We start from the raw sequence: 15,244 nt of genomic DNA on the forward strand, positions 1-15,244 counted from the left end.
TTGTTTTTTTAGCTATCACTTCTAAAAACAGTGCATCTATTTTTTTTCCTCTTAGAATATGATTTTTGATTGTCCCTTTGGTATGAATTAGTCTCATTCATATATATATTACCAGCATACAAAAGGCAAAACTGAAAGTAAAAAAAGGTCTCTTAAAAACAAAATTGATACTCCAACAGCATGGAAACACAGATGAATTAAATACTAAGATCAGGTAGAATTTCCTAAGACCACAGATTTAAATTTCAATTTTTTTTTATTTTTCTTTTTTATGAACAGCTGCACGTTCTCCTAATTATCATAACATAAACACCACCTCATGCCAAGCAAATTCAAACTAAAGACCTCAACTGCAGCCCTTTTAGAGCAGTAAAATGGCTAGCATTTTTATCTTCATATTTCCTTGCTGCAAAATAAGTAATCAGAGGTTATTTCTCATCTGCCTTCTAAAGCTTATTCAACAGATTATAAATGTCAAAAATGCAGCAGTAGGGCAAATGATCATTTACTGGAAGTATAAAGCAGGATCTTAATATTAAAAAACAAAAGAAAAAAACTGCAAAGCCTCCCTTCATTGGGTAAAAAAAAGAAATACAGAAAATCTAAAAAGGTATTCTGCTTTATATAGTCATAGACTCACAGAGGTGTATATATGTGCATGTATACACACACGTTTACATACTTCTACAACAGCACAGTCATACAATTTATGAGGGATTTTTATGAGCAATGATACAGTGACATTTAATCTAAGTTCAACTGACCATCAAAGAAAACTAAAGTTAAAAATCCAGATTCAACAGAATATTTGGTTCCCAAGCTTTTGTTTATTACTTTCATTCCAGAAAGACTGAAGAGATAGGGACATAAATGCTCATAACCACTGAAAGAAAATGTTTTGAAAATTTTATCTGAAATTGCACGCTTCCATATGCTTCACAATTTAAATGCACATGAGCTAAGAATACAGAGACATAAAAAAATTAAAATCTGGTTTTGAAAGATTTCAAAAATACCTTTTCAATAATCTGGAGTTGGTATTTGCAGTGAAGCAAGGGAAACTGAAGAGAAAGAATGCAAAACAAAAACAAAAACAAAAACCCAAAAAGCCACCAACCATCTGCCCCCCAAACCAAACCACCCAACCAACCCCCCCCAAAACAACAACAACAAAAAAACCAACAGTTGCCCTACCACAAAGTCACAAAGGGATCACCATAAATCTTACCTACTGATAACTGCAGTAAGGCAGAATTTTAAGGAATACTATATAAAGTTGCTAGTGTCTATAATGAGACTATGTAGCCTTGGGAAAGAAAGCACAATTAAATATTTTGGCAGTACTCCATGCTCTTAAAATTGTACATATATTTCTTAACTCAAATATCTGTATTATCTTAGAAAAAATTGTAAGTGTGACTACTCTGAATACCCATCTGGAACCATAACACTTTTATTCAATCTGTATTAGTTGATTTCATAGTTGGAAGGTAGCTGTGGAACAACACAACAGACTGAATTTAAAGAGACAAGAAAGGGATGTACATGGAAATATATCATCATTATATACTGTAACTATTGAAACCATTAATGAAAAGAATATGACCTCATGTCTCAGTTCATATTTAAGCTGAACATACCAACTTGGACAGTTAAGCTGATCATCTATAAGGACAATGAGGTTGGATGGATCTAACCTGCTGGTTGTACATATCTTGCATAAATACAATGGGATTAAGGTGTGGGAACAGCTATCACACTTTCCTTATAGAGTTTTGACTGGGCAGGGGAAGAGAGAGAGATGCTGTTCCCAGGGATGTGAGAGAGAACAAGCAATTCTGTTCTGGCTAGCATTAAACTATGCAGTCCTGGATTATTGATAAAGGAATTTATTATACATGCATTGTTAACAAGCTAATTTAAATAATAAAATAGATATAAATCATTCATATATTTTGGTTGAAATATATTAGTAGGAATCCACAATCCACTGCTGTCTGGTAATTCTATATATAATTTTGTGGTGTAACAAGCATAAAAGGAAGAGTTTTGTTTCAACATTTTAATTTTGATTCATGGTGTATAAATGGAGTGAGCACTTAAAAGTCAATTTAAGAAATGAGACTATAGATAGAAACAATTACATTAATTGTAACACATACAGTACTTTGCATCATTTCTTTATATTCAAAATATTCGTAATAAAGGATGTAATACTTTAGTTTTTTTTCTGTATTTTCGGTGCTTTAGGTGAGGGAAGTTTATATAGCTGCGCTTCTTACAGCAGTGAGGATAGTCCCTCATTCATTCATCACAGAGGAGCATACCTCAAAGAATTTAAATTCCAAGTAAATGTAGGAGGCGTGGAAGATATTCTCCTATCAATTTAACTTAACATGGTGAATAGGGTCAACTTAATTTCCCTCTGAAGCTTCCCCAGGGCTCTTTTCTTTCCCTTTTGGCAATACCACTAGCCTCTCTTTTATCCTGATGTTTTATATAGCATTTGCAGCCATGGATCTGTGCATTACTGTTTTCTTCATCATGGTTCTAAGATCTAATATTTGAAAAATCTTCCTTTCCTGATTTTTACACTCTCTTCCTTTTGTCATCTCCATTACCTGTAGGCATGCACTATTTGAGAGGGCAGGGGTGGAGTTTGCTGTGATCCTTGTATTAACCAGTGAAATTGGTTAAGTCACTCCTTGATCCTTCCTGCTTGATGTAGAACAGAGATTAAATTGGTCTCATTTCCTAGTCAAATCTTAAAATAGCTCAGATATGGATTTAATTCTTCCAAATTCCATTTTTCTATTTCCCTATTTATTTAATTTTTTCTGCTTTCCCTTAGCTGCAAAGCTGTTTCTTCCACCAGCACATCTGTCCTCGTTAATTCCTTTGATAATCTGGGGAATATTTTTACATAAATATTTTTATACATAAAAATTTACTGCTGTTTTTGTCATTTGTACCTATGGCATCATTTGAAGGAGTGTCCAATTTACAGCAGCTGAAAGGCAGCTGTTGTTCATCAACAAGGTCTGTCAGCATGGAAGGACCAGCTCCGCTGTAACAGTAAGGATTCTAGCTTGTCTTGCAGGTAGGGCTCTTGCATTTCGGAAAGCCTTTGTACATAGGAATTCCAAGCAGAAAACAAGAACTGTAGTTTCGCCCATATGGTCACCCACCTCTGTGCTTGACTGCAAAAATAACTGATAGTACTTTGTAGCAGATTAAAATAACAAAGGTACCTGTTTGGAAGCAGCACAGAAGAAACTTTCTCAATAGTAAGCTACGGGGTGGGGTGGGGTGGGGAAAGTCCCTGTTGCTAGGTTTTTTTGTGCAGCATGCTTAAATTCAGCAGTTTGCAGTACATGTGCAGATGCATCATCATTTCTAGAAATCATGGGCAGTAAGAAGCAGAAAAATCTGATTTCATATGCTTACTGCTATTATTATTTTGTAATAGATAGTTACTCAGGTTGGGAACCAGCGTCCCAGATTGCTTTATGCACATCTCTGTTATAGGGCTGGATTTTTGTCATCACTCTTGCAACTCATGGATTACAGAATTCTTTTTAGGGTTTTGTCTTTCAATAATACAGTCTATTCCACTTTTACTCATAACTTCTGCTTCTGTGTTCCTTATGACAGTTCATAAACTCCCTCCTATCAGCTAACCTAACATGTCCTTTCCATTGGTAATGCCTGGATGTTTCTGAAAGAGCCAAGGATTACACTGAAACATTAAAACACTATTTCATTCCTCTATGAGATAATTTGCACTTGTTTCTGGTTAATAGACCAGTAAGTTACAGAAAAGTTAACGCTACCAAAATGAGTGTTCTAAAAGCTACAATAATTGAGAATAATTTATTCTGAGTTAAGAAGAAAAAAACTGTGTACAAGTAAAGACAGGGCTTTTATTTCCCTGACCAGAGCTCTAGATGCATAGTTGCGTTTATTTGTTTTTGGTTTTCCCCTCCTTTCCCCTTTTCTTTCTCTTTGTGACGATACAGCATCATCTTTACTCCTTTAACATGAAATCAGTCTTCTGCATTCAGGTAGCAAATGCCTAAATTAGTAACGCATTGTTAAATATTTAGTTGCATGGGCTCTAGAAACTGCTTTCATAATGTACACTTTCTTATGAACTGTTAGCAATCCTAGCACAAGGTTTTAAGGTGTGACATGATTGTGAACATAGGGATATACTAGTGTGTGCTGCAATAAAACACTTTCAGATGGGTAGTAAAAGTTTTATTTATATATATTTATAATATAGTGTACAATAGTGTGACTCTAGACATCACTCAACTATTAGTTTAGCATATTTCACTAGGTCTGTATTACTTTTCTGACCTTACTATTGTCCACTGTGGTTTGAGGTTTTAGTAGAAATAAACAAAACAAAGCAAAAAAAGATAAAAAAAAAAAAAGAAATTTCATACAACTACTTATGTGTCCTTACTTATTCAAGCAATGCTATTCATTTATTATTTTTAATGCTGAAAAAGATAAAAAAAATTAGCTCTTCTGTTGGCTTAGAATGAAAAAAGACAGTATTTGTAAACCATGAAAATGTTGGTAGGTCAGGAAGAAAATTAAAGCATGGAGGAAAGGGTCAAGAATTCACTTCAAGACAACGTGGAATAGAAGGAACAGCGTGTCAGAGATCCCAGAAGCCTCCTCGTCTACTTGTGGATGAAAGCACAAGACTGCTGTTGCCATTCACAGAATCACAGAATGGCCAAGGTTGGCAGGGACCTCCGAAGACCATCTAGTCCAACCCCCCTGCCAAGCAGGATCACCTACAGCACGCTGCATAGGACAGCATCCAGGCGGGTTTTGAAATCTCTGGAGAGGGAGACTCCACAAACTCTGTGGGCAACCTGTTCCAGTGCTCTGTCACCCTCACAGTAAAGAAACTTGTGATATTCTATGATTCTATCAGCCACTCCTCCCAGCTTTGTGTCATCAGCAAACTCGCTGAGGGTGCACTCCATTCCGTCGTCCAGGTTGTTGATGAGTATGTTGAACAACACTGGACCCAGTACTGACCCCTGGGGGACACCGCTAGCTACTGGCCTCCAACTAGACTCCACACCACTATGCACAACCCTCTGAGCTCTGCCATCCAGCCCATTGCCAATCCACCTCACTGTCCACTCATCTAGGCCGCGCTTCCTGAGCTTGTCTATGAGGATGTTATGGGAGACAGTGTCAAAAGCCTTCCTGAGATCATGTTAGACCACATCCACTGCTCTCCCCTCATCTACCCAGGTAGTCATCCCATCACAGAAGCCTATCAAATTGGTTAAGCATGATATACCCTTGGTGAATCCATGCTGACTATTCCTGATCACCTTTTTACATCTTCTGACAGCCTGGGGAAAACTTCTCCTCCTGTGTAACGCTGCATCATGTCCAAAGCTGCCAAAACATAACCAGATCCAAGGAGCTGTCCAACCTGGTGACCAAAACCTCTCCCTCTCTCTTAAAAAAAAGACAATTCATCTCAGTGGACTCAATATATTCAAGGCAAAAACAAGAAATTTTTGCTTGTTATTGCCTGAAAGATGTTGACTTATTTGGTTAGATGGACTCGTTCTAGGGAGCCCACATTGGTCTTGCTGGGCTACACTTGATCCTCTGCATCACGAAACAGGTGAAACGATCTTCTGTGAAAGATCCTGAACTTGCTTGACTGCCCTTCCTCAGCAACCTCAAAATCCCTTCATCGTTCTAGGTTAACTCATCGAGACTACCAGCACTTCACATAAAATGGACCATAATATTTCGGATGGTGGCCCTATCTTTTAAAATTACATTACTTACAAGCATTTTATTATAAATGGTTGTTCAAATATGAAAGCCAAAGAAAGCTAAGATCACTTGCACCAGAGAGAATTGAATAGATTAGAAAAAAAAAAAAAAAAACAAGTTCAAAGTAGCATGGAATAATGGGAGTGAAATTGCTCTTAGAAACACTAATTTTTCAAACCCGGACTCTTAAAGTACTAGAATATCCTAAGAAATGGAACTACTAGGTTAACCTATGGGCAGCAGTGAGAAGTAGTGCATTTGCAACTCAAGATAAAACCCTTAAACAATTGAGGCTGGTGGTGTTTTTTTTTTTTTCTCTTCATGAACAGGACACATGATAAACTATTCTTGTGTGCATGTAGTGTTAGCCTGTCTGCTGTCCATTAGTAACTCTGGAATCTATGGGCCAACAATACATAGAGAAAGCTCTAGAGATACTGTCTCCTACAGCTTTGGGGAGAAAAGGAGAAGGAAAGAACAAAAAATATTGAACAGGTCTTGAACAGAAGGGAAAGATTTTGCTTCTCCCTTTCCATTGTGGAAAGCCATAGAACAATTTAAAGCTATATTAAATATCAGAAAACTCGTATAAAGAAAGCTTATTAATTCTGTACATATAAACTCTCTCATGATCTTTAACAGTTGTTTCTGGCGAGAATGAACTATTAAGGTTTATTAATTTAAATACTCTAGAGCTAGAATATTTTATCATATTTACTTGTTAAAAACATCCCTCTCTCAAATCAATGCTGTATCAGCAGCATGAAATACACTGCCCATCTAGACTGTGATGGAGTAGCTTTACTCCTTATTTTTACTTCACTACCTCTGTAACACAAACAGTACTTTAACTTAGTAGTTAATCACATTCTATTTTCAAGGGAAAAAAAGAAATAAACAAAAGATCACCAATGCTTTAGATTTTAAAAACAAAACAAAATCCATTATTTCTGTAAAGACTAGTAAAAACAGTAATAAAAAACCACCAATAATTCATGGTTAAAATAAATGTTTTATAAATCAAGTATCCTACCTTTTCGTCCAGGGTATACATGAGGGTAATATTCATAATAAAGATCAGGCTGGTCCAAATTTCCAAATGGTTCAAATTCCATTTCTGCATTTTGGAAGAGATTCAGTTTTACGAGTAGCGCTAGCCTCACAAACCACAGCTAAAATTGATTATATATAAAAAAAGAAAAGATGAAGTCTGTTATTCCCTTTAATCACAAGACACATCTAAATACAACTTTGACTGTCTAAGTTTTTCTGATAAAGTTGAGTGAAGAGATTCTACGCTACTTGCTGGTAAGAATCAGGATTTATATTTACTTGCGTATTCACAGAACACTTTTCCAAAGATCATTACAACAAAACCCAGAGGAGTGATGTTTTGTTTCTTTGTAAAGATATGGAAAAGCTGAAGACAAATTTTAGGTTTGTCCATGACGGTAATTCTTGAGGGATCTCCCTGTCCTTATCTCAACAAGCTTTTTCCATATTTTCTCCCCCTGTTCCTTTAAGGAAGGGGAGTGAGAGAACAGTGTGGCAGAGCTTAGCTGCCCATCTGTGTGAAACCATCACAATAGCGTCCATGAACTTAGTGCAGTGAGTCTTCCAAGACAGCAAAACTTACTCCTTTTATGAGTATCATTACCTTTAAAGCATACAGTCAAGACAGAATTTTACTTTTTTAAACTATTTTGTTTAAAATGAAGACCTACTTTACATAGACAAACAGAAATAAGTGACCTGGTACAACGCCTTAATAAGTTTAATTTTTAGGTAACAATTAGGAAAACAAGTTTATGTCAAAAAAAAAAAAATTCCACAGTGAGTATGCTGGAAAAAAAGCGACAAGGGGGTATCTTTGAACATACCTGCAAAGAATCTGTTGTATGGTTAGTAGGTAGTCCACTTTTTTTGTAGCCTTGACCATGAGCAGTTAGAAGACGCCCACACAAGTCAACTGCTGCCCTCCAGTTTTTACTGCTCTGGGAAGAAGGAAAGAGTAAGTAGCAAAAACATTAATGTGCAACCCCTAAAATACACAAGCGTTTGTTTTGTCTGAAGCAGCTACGTATAACCATCAGTAAAAATGACAAGGTCAGGAAAGCTGGCTGGTGAGAAGCACAGTGTCATTTGTCAAAACTGCACGTGTAATTAGGTAAAAAGTGAAGTCAAGCATGAAAGAAAGCAGTATTATCAGATCACTAAATCAAAAGAATACACAACTCCATATGGGTCTCTAAACTTAAAGATGTATAACGTTTGCTAATACACTTGCAATATTCAAAGCTTTGCCTTCTCCTCGGAAGGAGAAAACATTGCCACACAATCACGTCCAAGTCACTCTACTGCTACAAAGTACTTAAAGCCTATTCCTGCAGTACTGAATTCAACATTTCAGATTATAATCCCTGGTGTAGTTCATTTAATGAAAACACCTTCTAAACATTGCCCAGAACACGGAATTTCTAGCAATTAAGAACAAAGGAAGAGAAATAATATAATGTATAAAACGATAATAAATTCAAAATCATAAAAATGCTTTCAACTTTGAAATATAAATATCTGAATTTTCATTGCATTGCTAACTTTACAACAATCTTAAATATATTTTTCATTCATTAAACAAAATCATCCCTAGCTATACAAGTCACACTGTACTGTCACCCTGTCATCCAATTAGCCTTGTATATGCTAATGCAGTCATGTAAATACCTAATAAAATTAAAAAAAAAAAAAAGACAGAGAAAGGCTTCATAGGTTTAGGTTATCATACTTTTCTTTTAAACAGAGTAATTTTTTCAGGAGACACAAGTCCAGTAGACACGTCGTTATAAAATTAATCTCTCTTGTTACCTGAAAGTCATCTTTTTTCAAGTGGAATTTATTAAACACAGCAAATATAATGATAAATGTAACAGAGAACTGGCATTTTGTCTGATAAAACATAAAGGAATAGAATACATATATTTCAGCGTTTGCAAAGTTCAGATACTCACCTTGAACTGGCATTTCATTAAATTCTCCCTAACATTTAGAGTTTGGAAAACGTGTCAATAAAAGTATCAGATGGGAAAACTACTAGTAACACAGAGATTTCATACTCTGGCCCCTATTTTGCAGCCATACTAATTCAAAGGGCAGCTACAGTAGTGCACTGATCACCTCATGTATCATCTGCATTGTCATACTGCAGGTAAAAAATTTGAATTCCACTGGAAATGCAGAAGTTGGCCAACAGGACAACCATGAAGCAGCATAGCAACTTCTGAGATGTATACATTCATGGAAAAGCAAGAATTGATATGTATATATTTTTAATAATTTTTAGGATACTTTATTAAAAAAGGAAGAAGTTTAATTATCTGAATTTTCACTATATGTGAAAGACTGCATTCTTGTTCTATTATGAATATATTCACTGATTTGGACTGAAAAAAATGCTACCAAGTACCTGACCACCACTCTCTCACATGTAACTGTTCTTTAAAAGTCTCCCCCTGCAAGCCAATTTTACTTGATTTTCTGAATTACAGTTGAACAAAGAGAGTGTATGACTGCAGAAGTATTCTTATTCATTCTTTGTATAAAATAGTGTGCATTGTTTTCCTGAAGGAAAGTAGTGAAGCTCAGGTGATGCAACAAACAGGACTGATACCCAGGTGGTAAGCAAGGAAAGTCATGTAGGAGAGACAGAATGAAAGGTAAAATTGTGAAAGAAGCTTGCAGACTGGGTGTCTGCAGAATATATGTTCAATGACAAGCTAACTCACCTGGCGCGCAAAGAGAATTTCTAACATTACTCGGCTTCTCAGGAAAACAACTTTGACTTAAGAGGTAAGCTACTGAAATTTCATCCAATAAATTGACGCTTTTTAGTTGCAGAAATTCAACATCCCCCCTCAAACCCTTCAAGCCCTCAACTATTGTTTGTGTTGCCTGTGTCTCCAACCTTCTCTCAAATCGGCTACAAAATTATTAGAAATTGAAGACTAAAGGAATACAAAAAAGTACCTGTATTTTTAAGGAGAATTTCTAACTTATTAAAGTAAATACATATGCCATACCATTGTATCCAAGTTTGTTATAATTGAAAATATATGCAAAAGCACAACATTAATCACATGCAAAAATAACACTATATGATTTTTTTTGAAAATAGACTCAAAGGGAGTCATTAACTCTACATGTAACACCATTAAAGTGATTAAAATGTCCTCCTCCACTAGCTATGACATTCTTCTCCTCTGTAAATTACATTCGTAGAGCACTTTCACATCAGTTAAGAAAATGTAGTTAGTAACCCTTTCCTGGTCTAGTAACTTAGAGAAATTACTGCTTACTTAGAGCAACTGTTGCATATTTATAGCAGTAAGATGCAGTCTTTTTTTTAGGTATGAAACCTATCAAAGACAATTTTCCTATGACTGCAAACACCTTACAACTCAAAATATCCGAAAGGTCTCTAGTAAGAAATACTGTACTATTTGTTCAAATGAGGGTAAAAAGTTAACCTAAAATATGGAATAAGAGGAAATAAGATAAATTGAACTTGCATTTGTATGTGTAGTTTTTATCCGATGCTGTAAAACAAAGCAACAACATGCACTCAAGCAAGAGGTAAATGCATGTTCCTACACCAAATTAACAAAACTTTTCAGGAACTCAGATTTTCTGTTATCAGTTGCAATACATAAACACTTGGCCTCTACAGCGCTTTAAAGCTTCAAAGTTGTAAAACTAGTTCAACTGCAGAACTTCACCACCACTGATCTAACAAGAACGCATTTTCAATTATCTGTTATGCATACCATAGCAAAGACTTTGTGACAATACAGTTGTTCAATAAACCAACTATCCATCATTGGGCTACTGGAACAAATCTCCCTCAAATCAACTCGAAACTAAATTCACACTGAGTAAAACTCGTTAGCTGAGTTTTACAAACCGAGTTCAGTTACTGGTAAGCAGCTATTTGTCTTAGACGTGACACTGCTGTTGGTTGTTTATCAGAAAAGGTTCACCTTTGGAAGTTCAGCTATTAAGCTTCTAGGTAACATCAGTTTTCTGACAACTAACTGTCTTTAAAACAACTTCTGTTCTATGATTCCTCCAAAACAACTTCTGTTGCCAACACTCTTTGTGGCAAGCGCTAACTTCATCCACAGAATTATCTTTTAACTTGCACAAGTTTGATATTGAAACTTTTATAAGTAAGACAAGAATTTTCTACTCAAGATGTACACTTGAATCAATCAAATTTAATATATTCTCTTGTGATCCTGGCCAACGGAGCTGCTATCTGTATTTGCAGATATAATCCAGGAAGTATTGTCAATATATAGAATGACCACATCACTACACAGAGATCACACGATTTACAGTGTCAGAATAATAGAAAGAGGTAAAACACGATCATTAACATGTAAAGTCACACAGCTTACTGTGTTCAGTTCTAGACAGTGATAATAAAAAGGTATTAGCTTCAATTGGAAGAGATTCCAAGAAGAAATGTTAGGCTGATTAAGACATCTATTATCAGATAACTAGAAGAGTTATTTTTGACTTCAAAAAAAGAAGATTGGAGAAATGGAAATGTTACTGCTGCCTCTTCATACAAAGTAACAGGAAAGAAGAAGGAAACATCAAGAAAACAACTTAAAAAAGCAACATAGGAACAAAATTCATCATAATTATTAGGTATCATCAAATTCTATACACTAAAGATTTTGCTTAACTGTGATGGAGATCAGGAAGAATATTTTCTCTTTTAGAACACTTTGTCCGCAGAGCTACCTGCGGCAAGATATAATATGCTGAACAAGGTACAGTGATGCCTTCTTTGCCTCAGTCTTTAGCGGCAAAACCAGTTGTTCTCCAGATACCCAGCACCCTGAACTGGTGGAAGGGGATGGAGAACAGGATGTGGCCCTCACAATCCACAAGAAAATGACTGGAGACCTGCTACAGCACTTAGATGTACGCAAGTCGATGGGGCCGGATGGGATCCACCTGAGGGTACTGCAAGAACTGGCAGAAGAACTGGCCAAGCTGTTTTCCATCATTTATTGGCAGTCCTGGCTATCAGGGGAGGTCCCAGTTGACTGGCGGCTAGCAAATGTGATGCCCATCTACAAGAAGGGCCAGAGGGCAGACCCGGGGAACTATAGGCCTGTCAGTTTGACCTCAGTGCCGGGGAAGCTCATGGAGCAGATTATCTTGAGTGTCATCACGCAGCACTTGCAGGGCAAGCAGGCGATCAGGCCCAGTCAGCATGGGTTTATAACAGGCAGGTCCTGCTTGACGAACCTGATCTCCTTCTATGACCAAGTGACACGCTTGGTGGATGAGGGGAAGGCTGTGGATGTGATCTACCTTGACCTCAGTAAGGCTTTTGACACTGTTTCCCACAACGTTCTCCTCAAGAAACTGGCTGCTCGTGGCTTGGACTGGCGTACGCTTCGTTGGTTTAAAAACTGGCTGGATGGCCGGGCCCAAAGAGTCATGGTAAATGGAGTCAAATCCAGTTGGAGGCCGGTCACTAGTGGAGTACCCCAGGGCTCAGTACTGGGGCCAGTCCTCTTCAATATCTTTATTGATGACCTGGATGAGGGGATCGAGTGAACCCTCAGTAAGTTTGCAGATGACACCAAGTTAGGTGCATGTGTCGATCTGCTCGAGGGCAGAAAGGCTCTGCAGGAGGATCTGGATAGGCTGGAGCGATGGGCTGAGGTCAACTGTATGAAGTTCAACAAGGCCAAGTGCCGGGTCCTGCACCTGGGGCGCAACAACCCCAAGCAGCGCTACAGGCTGGGAGATGAGTGGCTGGAAAGCTGCCTGGCAGAGAAGGACCTGGGAGTACTGGTTGATAGGCAGCTGAATATGAGCCAGCAGTGTGCTCAGGTGGCCAAGAAGGCCAACAGCCTCCTGGCTTGTATAAGAAGCAGTGTGGCCAGCAGGTCTAGGGAAGTGATTGTGCCCCTGTACTCGGCTCTGGTGAGGCCACACCTCGAGTACTGTGTTCAGTTTTGGGCCCCTCGCTACAAGAAGGACATCGAGGTGCTTGAGAGAGTCCAGAGAAGGGCAACGAAGCTGGTGAGGGGTCTGAAGAACAAGTCTTACGAGGAGCGGCTGAGGGAGCTGGGGTTGTTCAGCCTGGAGAAGAGGAGGCTCAGGGGAGACCTCATCGCTCTCTATAGGTACCTTAAAGGAGGCTGTAGAGAGGTAGGGGTTGGACTGTTCTCCCACGTGCCTGGTGACAGGATGAGGGGGAATGGGCTAAAGTTGCACCAGGGGAGGTTTAGGTTGGATGTTAGGAAGAACTTCTTTACTGAAAGGGTTGTTAGGCATTGGAATGGGCTGCCCAGGGAAGTGGTTGAGTCACCATCCCTAGAGGTCTTTAAAAGACGTTTAGATTTAGAGCTTAGTGATATGGTTTAGTGGAGGACTCGTTAGTGTTAGGTCAGAGGTTGGACTGGGTGATCTTGGAGGTCTCTTCCAACCTAGATGATTCTGTGATTCTGTGAACTCTGGAAGCAGACAGAGATTCTTCCTAAAGACCCTGATGTCAGCAGTTTAGGGTGTTTTTCCCACCCGCACACAATTAGAACAGTAACCAGACGCAAATGAAGAATATTCCTCTGGAGCAGACAGGCTTGAAATACTGATATAAAGTTGTTTTTTTTTTTTGTTCCCCTAAGACCACTGGGGAATTGTAGCCTTTCAACTTTCTTCCTAACAGGACTTAGCATTCATTTTTGTTTTCAGTTGCCACTGGTAACTTCCTACAGCATGTTGTAGTTCTTGAACATTTTAGATGGGATTCCAGATTTACAGATCTAAATGTAGATGTAAAACTGTATTGATCTCTTTTGACTCAGGAGTTTAGACACCAGCTCCCATGTAGACACCTAAATCACAGGTATCAGTTTGAAGTTGGCCATTATAGGAAGGGAATGAACTGTGTGACAGAAATGATCTCATTAATTTGTACATCAATATGCAGTTCATATGGATACCATGCAAACAGTTATATAGCAATATTCCCAACTTTCACCTGTATCTGAATTCAAGTTCCGTATTTTGTCCAGATGTTTATTAGAACATTCTCTGTGAGTGGACCCTCATATGAAAAGATGCATTCACGGAACATATTTTGTCAGGAATTTACTCATAAAGAAAGTAAAATTGGCAGTTGCTTAAAGAGCACTCATTATACTGATTCGGGCCTATCATGTATGTAAAAAGCACCCAGCTTTTTAATTAATATTATCTAGAATGGAATTTTAATATTTCTAAGAAAGTTCAAAATACCTTTTACCTTTAAGGCTGTCGCCGGTCAGAAGTAAGTTTTCCACATTAAGAATTTCAGAAGAAAACAGCAATATTTATAAGGATGTATAAGGAAAAAAATATACCAAACTAATTCTTTCTTTAGAGTTTTGCAAACAAAACTAAGAAATAGTTGTATTGCATACTTAATCATCATCTAACACAATTGGAAGCCTTGAGAACTCAAGAATATATTGACTTCTGGCCGAATGGCAGCAATGTTATCAACCCACGCCCCCCAGTAAAACAGATATTAAAAGAAATCTGCTGCAGGTAGCAAAAAAAATATGACAGCAGCAGATTGCCTCCAGCTTTTTATCCCAATAGCCGTGACACTGCTTTTACAGAGCTTAAGAGTGCACTCAAAGCTAGAATACTATCAATGGCAGCACTGTATTTAAGGTACACGATGGTCTGCAGCACAGAAGAACATTTTACATGGACAAAGCTACCAGGCCAAGTAGAGAAAGATTTAATTTTCCATTATGTCAAAACAACTCTTCTGGATGATCAAAAGGATTGGGGAAAAAGGCCTCTCCTACTTAGGCACAGATAGTGGGACAAGGATTCTTAATGAGAGTTTTTTTTCTGTGAACTCTCCAATTAAGCAGAACACTGAAATGGACAGAAAAATATTTATCTCCATGATGTAGATCACTGTGTTTTTTCAGGTTTAGTTTCAAAAATTACCTCTGAATTCCTCGAACGATTCCTTGAACAATGATTGAGGAGACCACACTGAATCTTCCTAAAATGACAGTCTCCTTTGGAGCTTTACATGAAATCTAATGAAACTAAACTATAAAATGTTAAATACTAAATATGAACTGTGCTAACACTTAAAATTCCTCACTAACTTTTCATCCATTTTTTCAGAAATAAAAAAAGCTTAAAACTTTTTGACATTTCAACAGATTAATTTAGGCTTAGCCATGTAATAGTAATGAGTTCCATATAGGAATACAGTGGTTGAAAGAATAAGGCAAGGTTCACAAGGCTGCTAAATTTTCAGGTCTGAAATATTTACGTTAAGGAAAAAATTTAACTTACGGAAAATTAAAGTTTAATTTGGAAGTAT

General features: G+C 37.5%; 1 protein-coding gene across 2 annotated transcripts in view; it reads right to left on the bottom strand.

The window, feature by feature from the left end:
• TRAPPC12 (trafficking protein particle complex subunit 12) overlaps positions 1-15,244 on the bottom strand; it is a 57,733-nt gene that overhangs the window by 36,135 nt on the left and 6,354 nt on the right. For both annotated transcript variants that reach the window (XM_083829554.1, XM_083829553.1), the window contains exons 4-5: positions 7,707-7,820; positions 6,860-6,998 (exon numbers count right to left, since the gene is read on the bottom strand). In XM_083829554.1, coding sequence (XP_083685680.1) covers positions 6,860-6,998; positions 7,707-7,820 — 253 coding nt within the window. The remainder of the gene's footprint in view (positions 1-6,859; positions 6,999-7,706; positions 7,821-15,244) is intronic.

Source organism: Anser anser (genome assembly GCF_964211835.1).
Source record: "Anser anser genome assembly, chromosome: 3".
In the NCBI taxonomy this organism is placed as follows: domain Eukaryota; kingdom Metazoa; phylum Chordata; class Aves; order Anseriformes; family Anatidae; genus Anser; species Anser anser.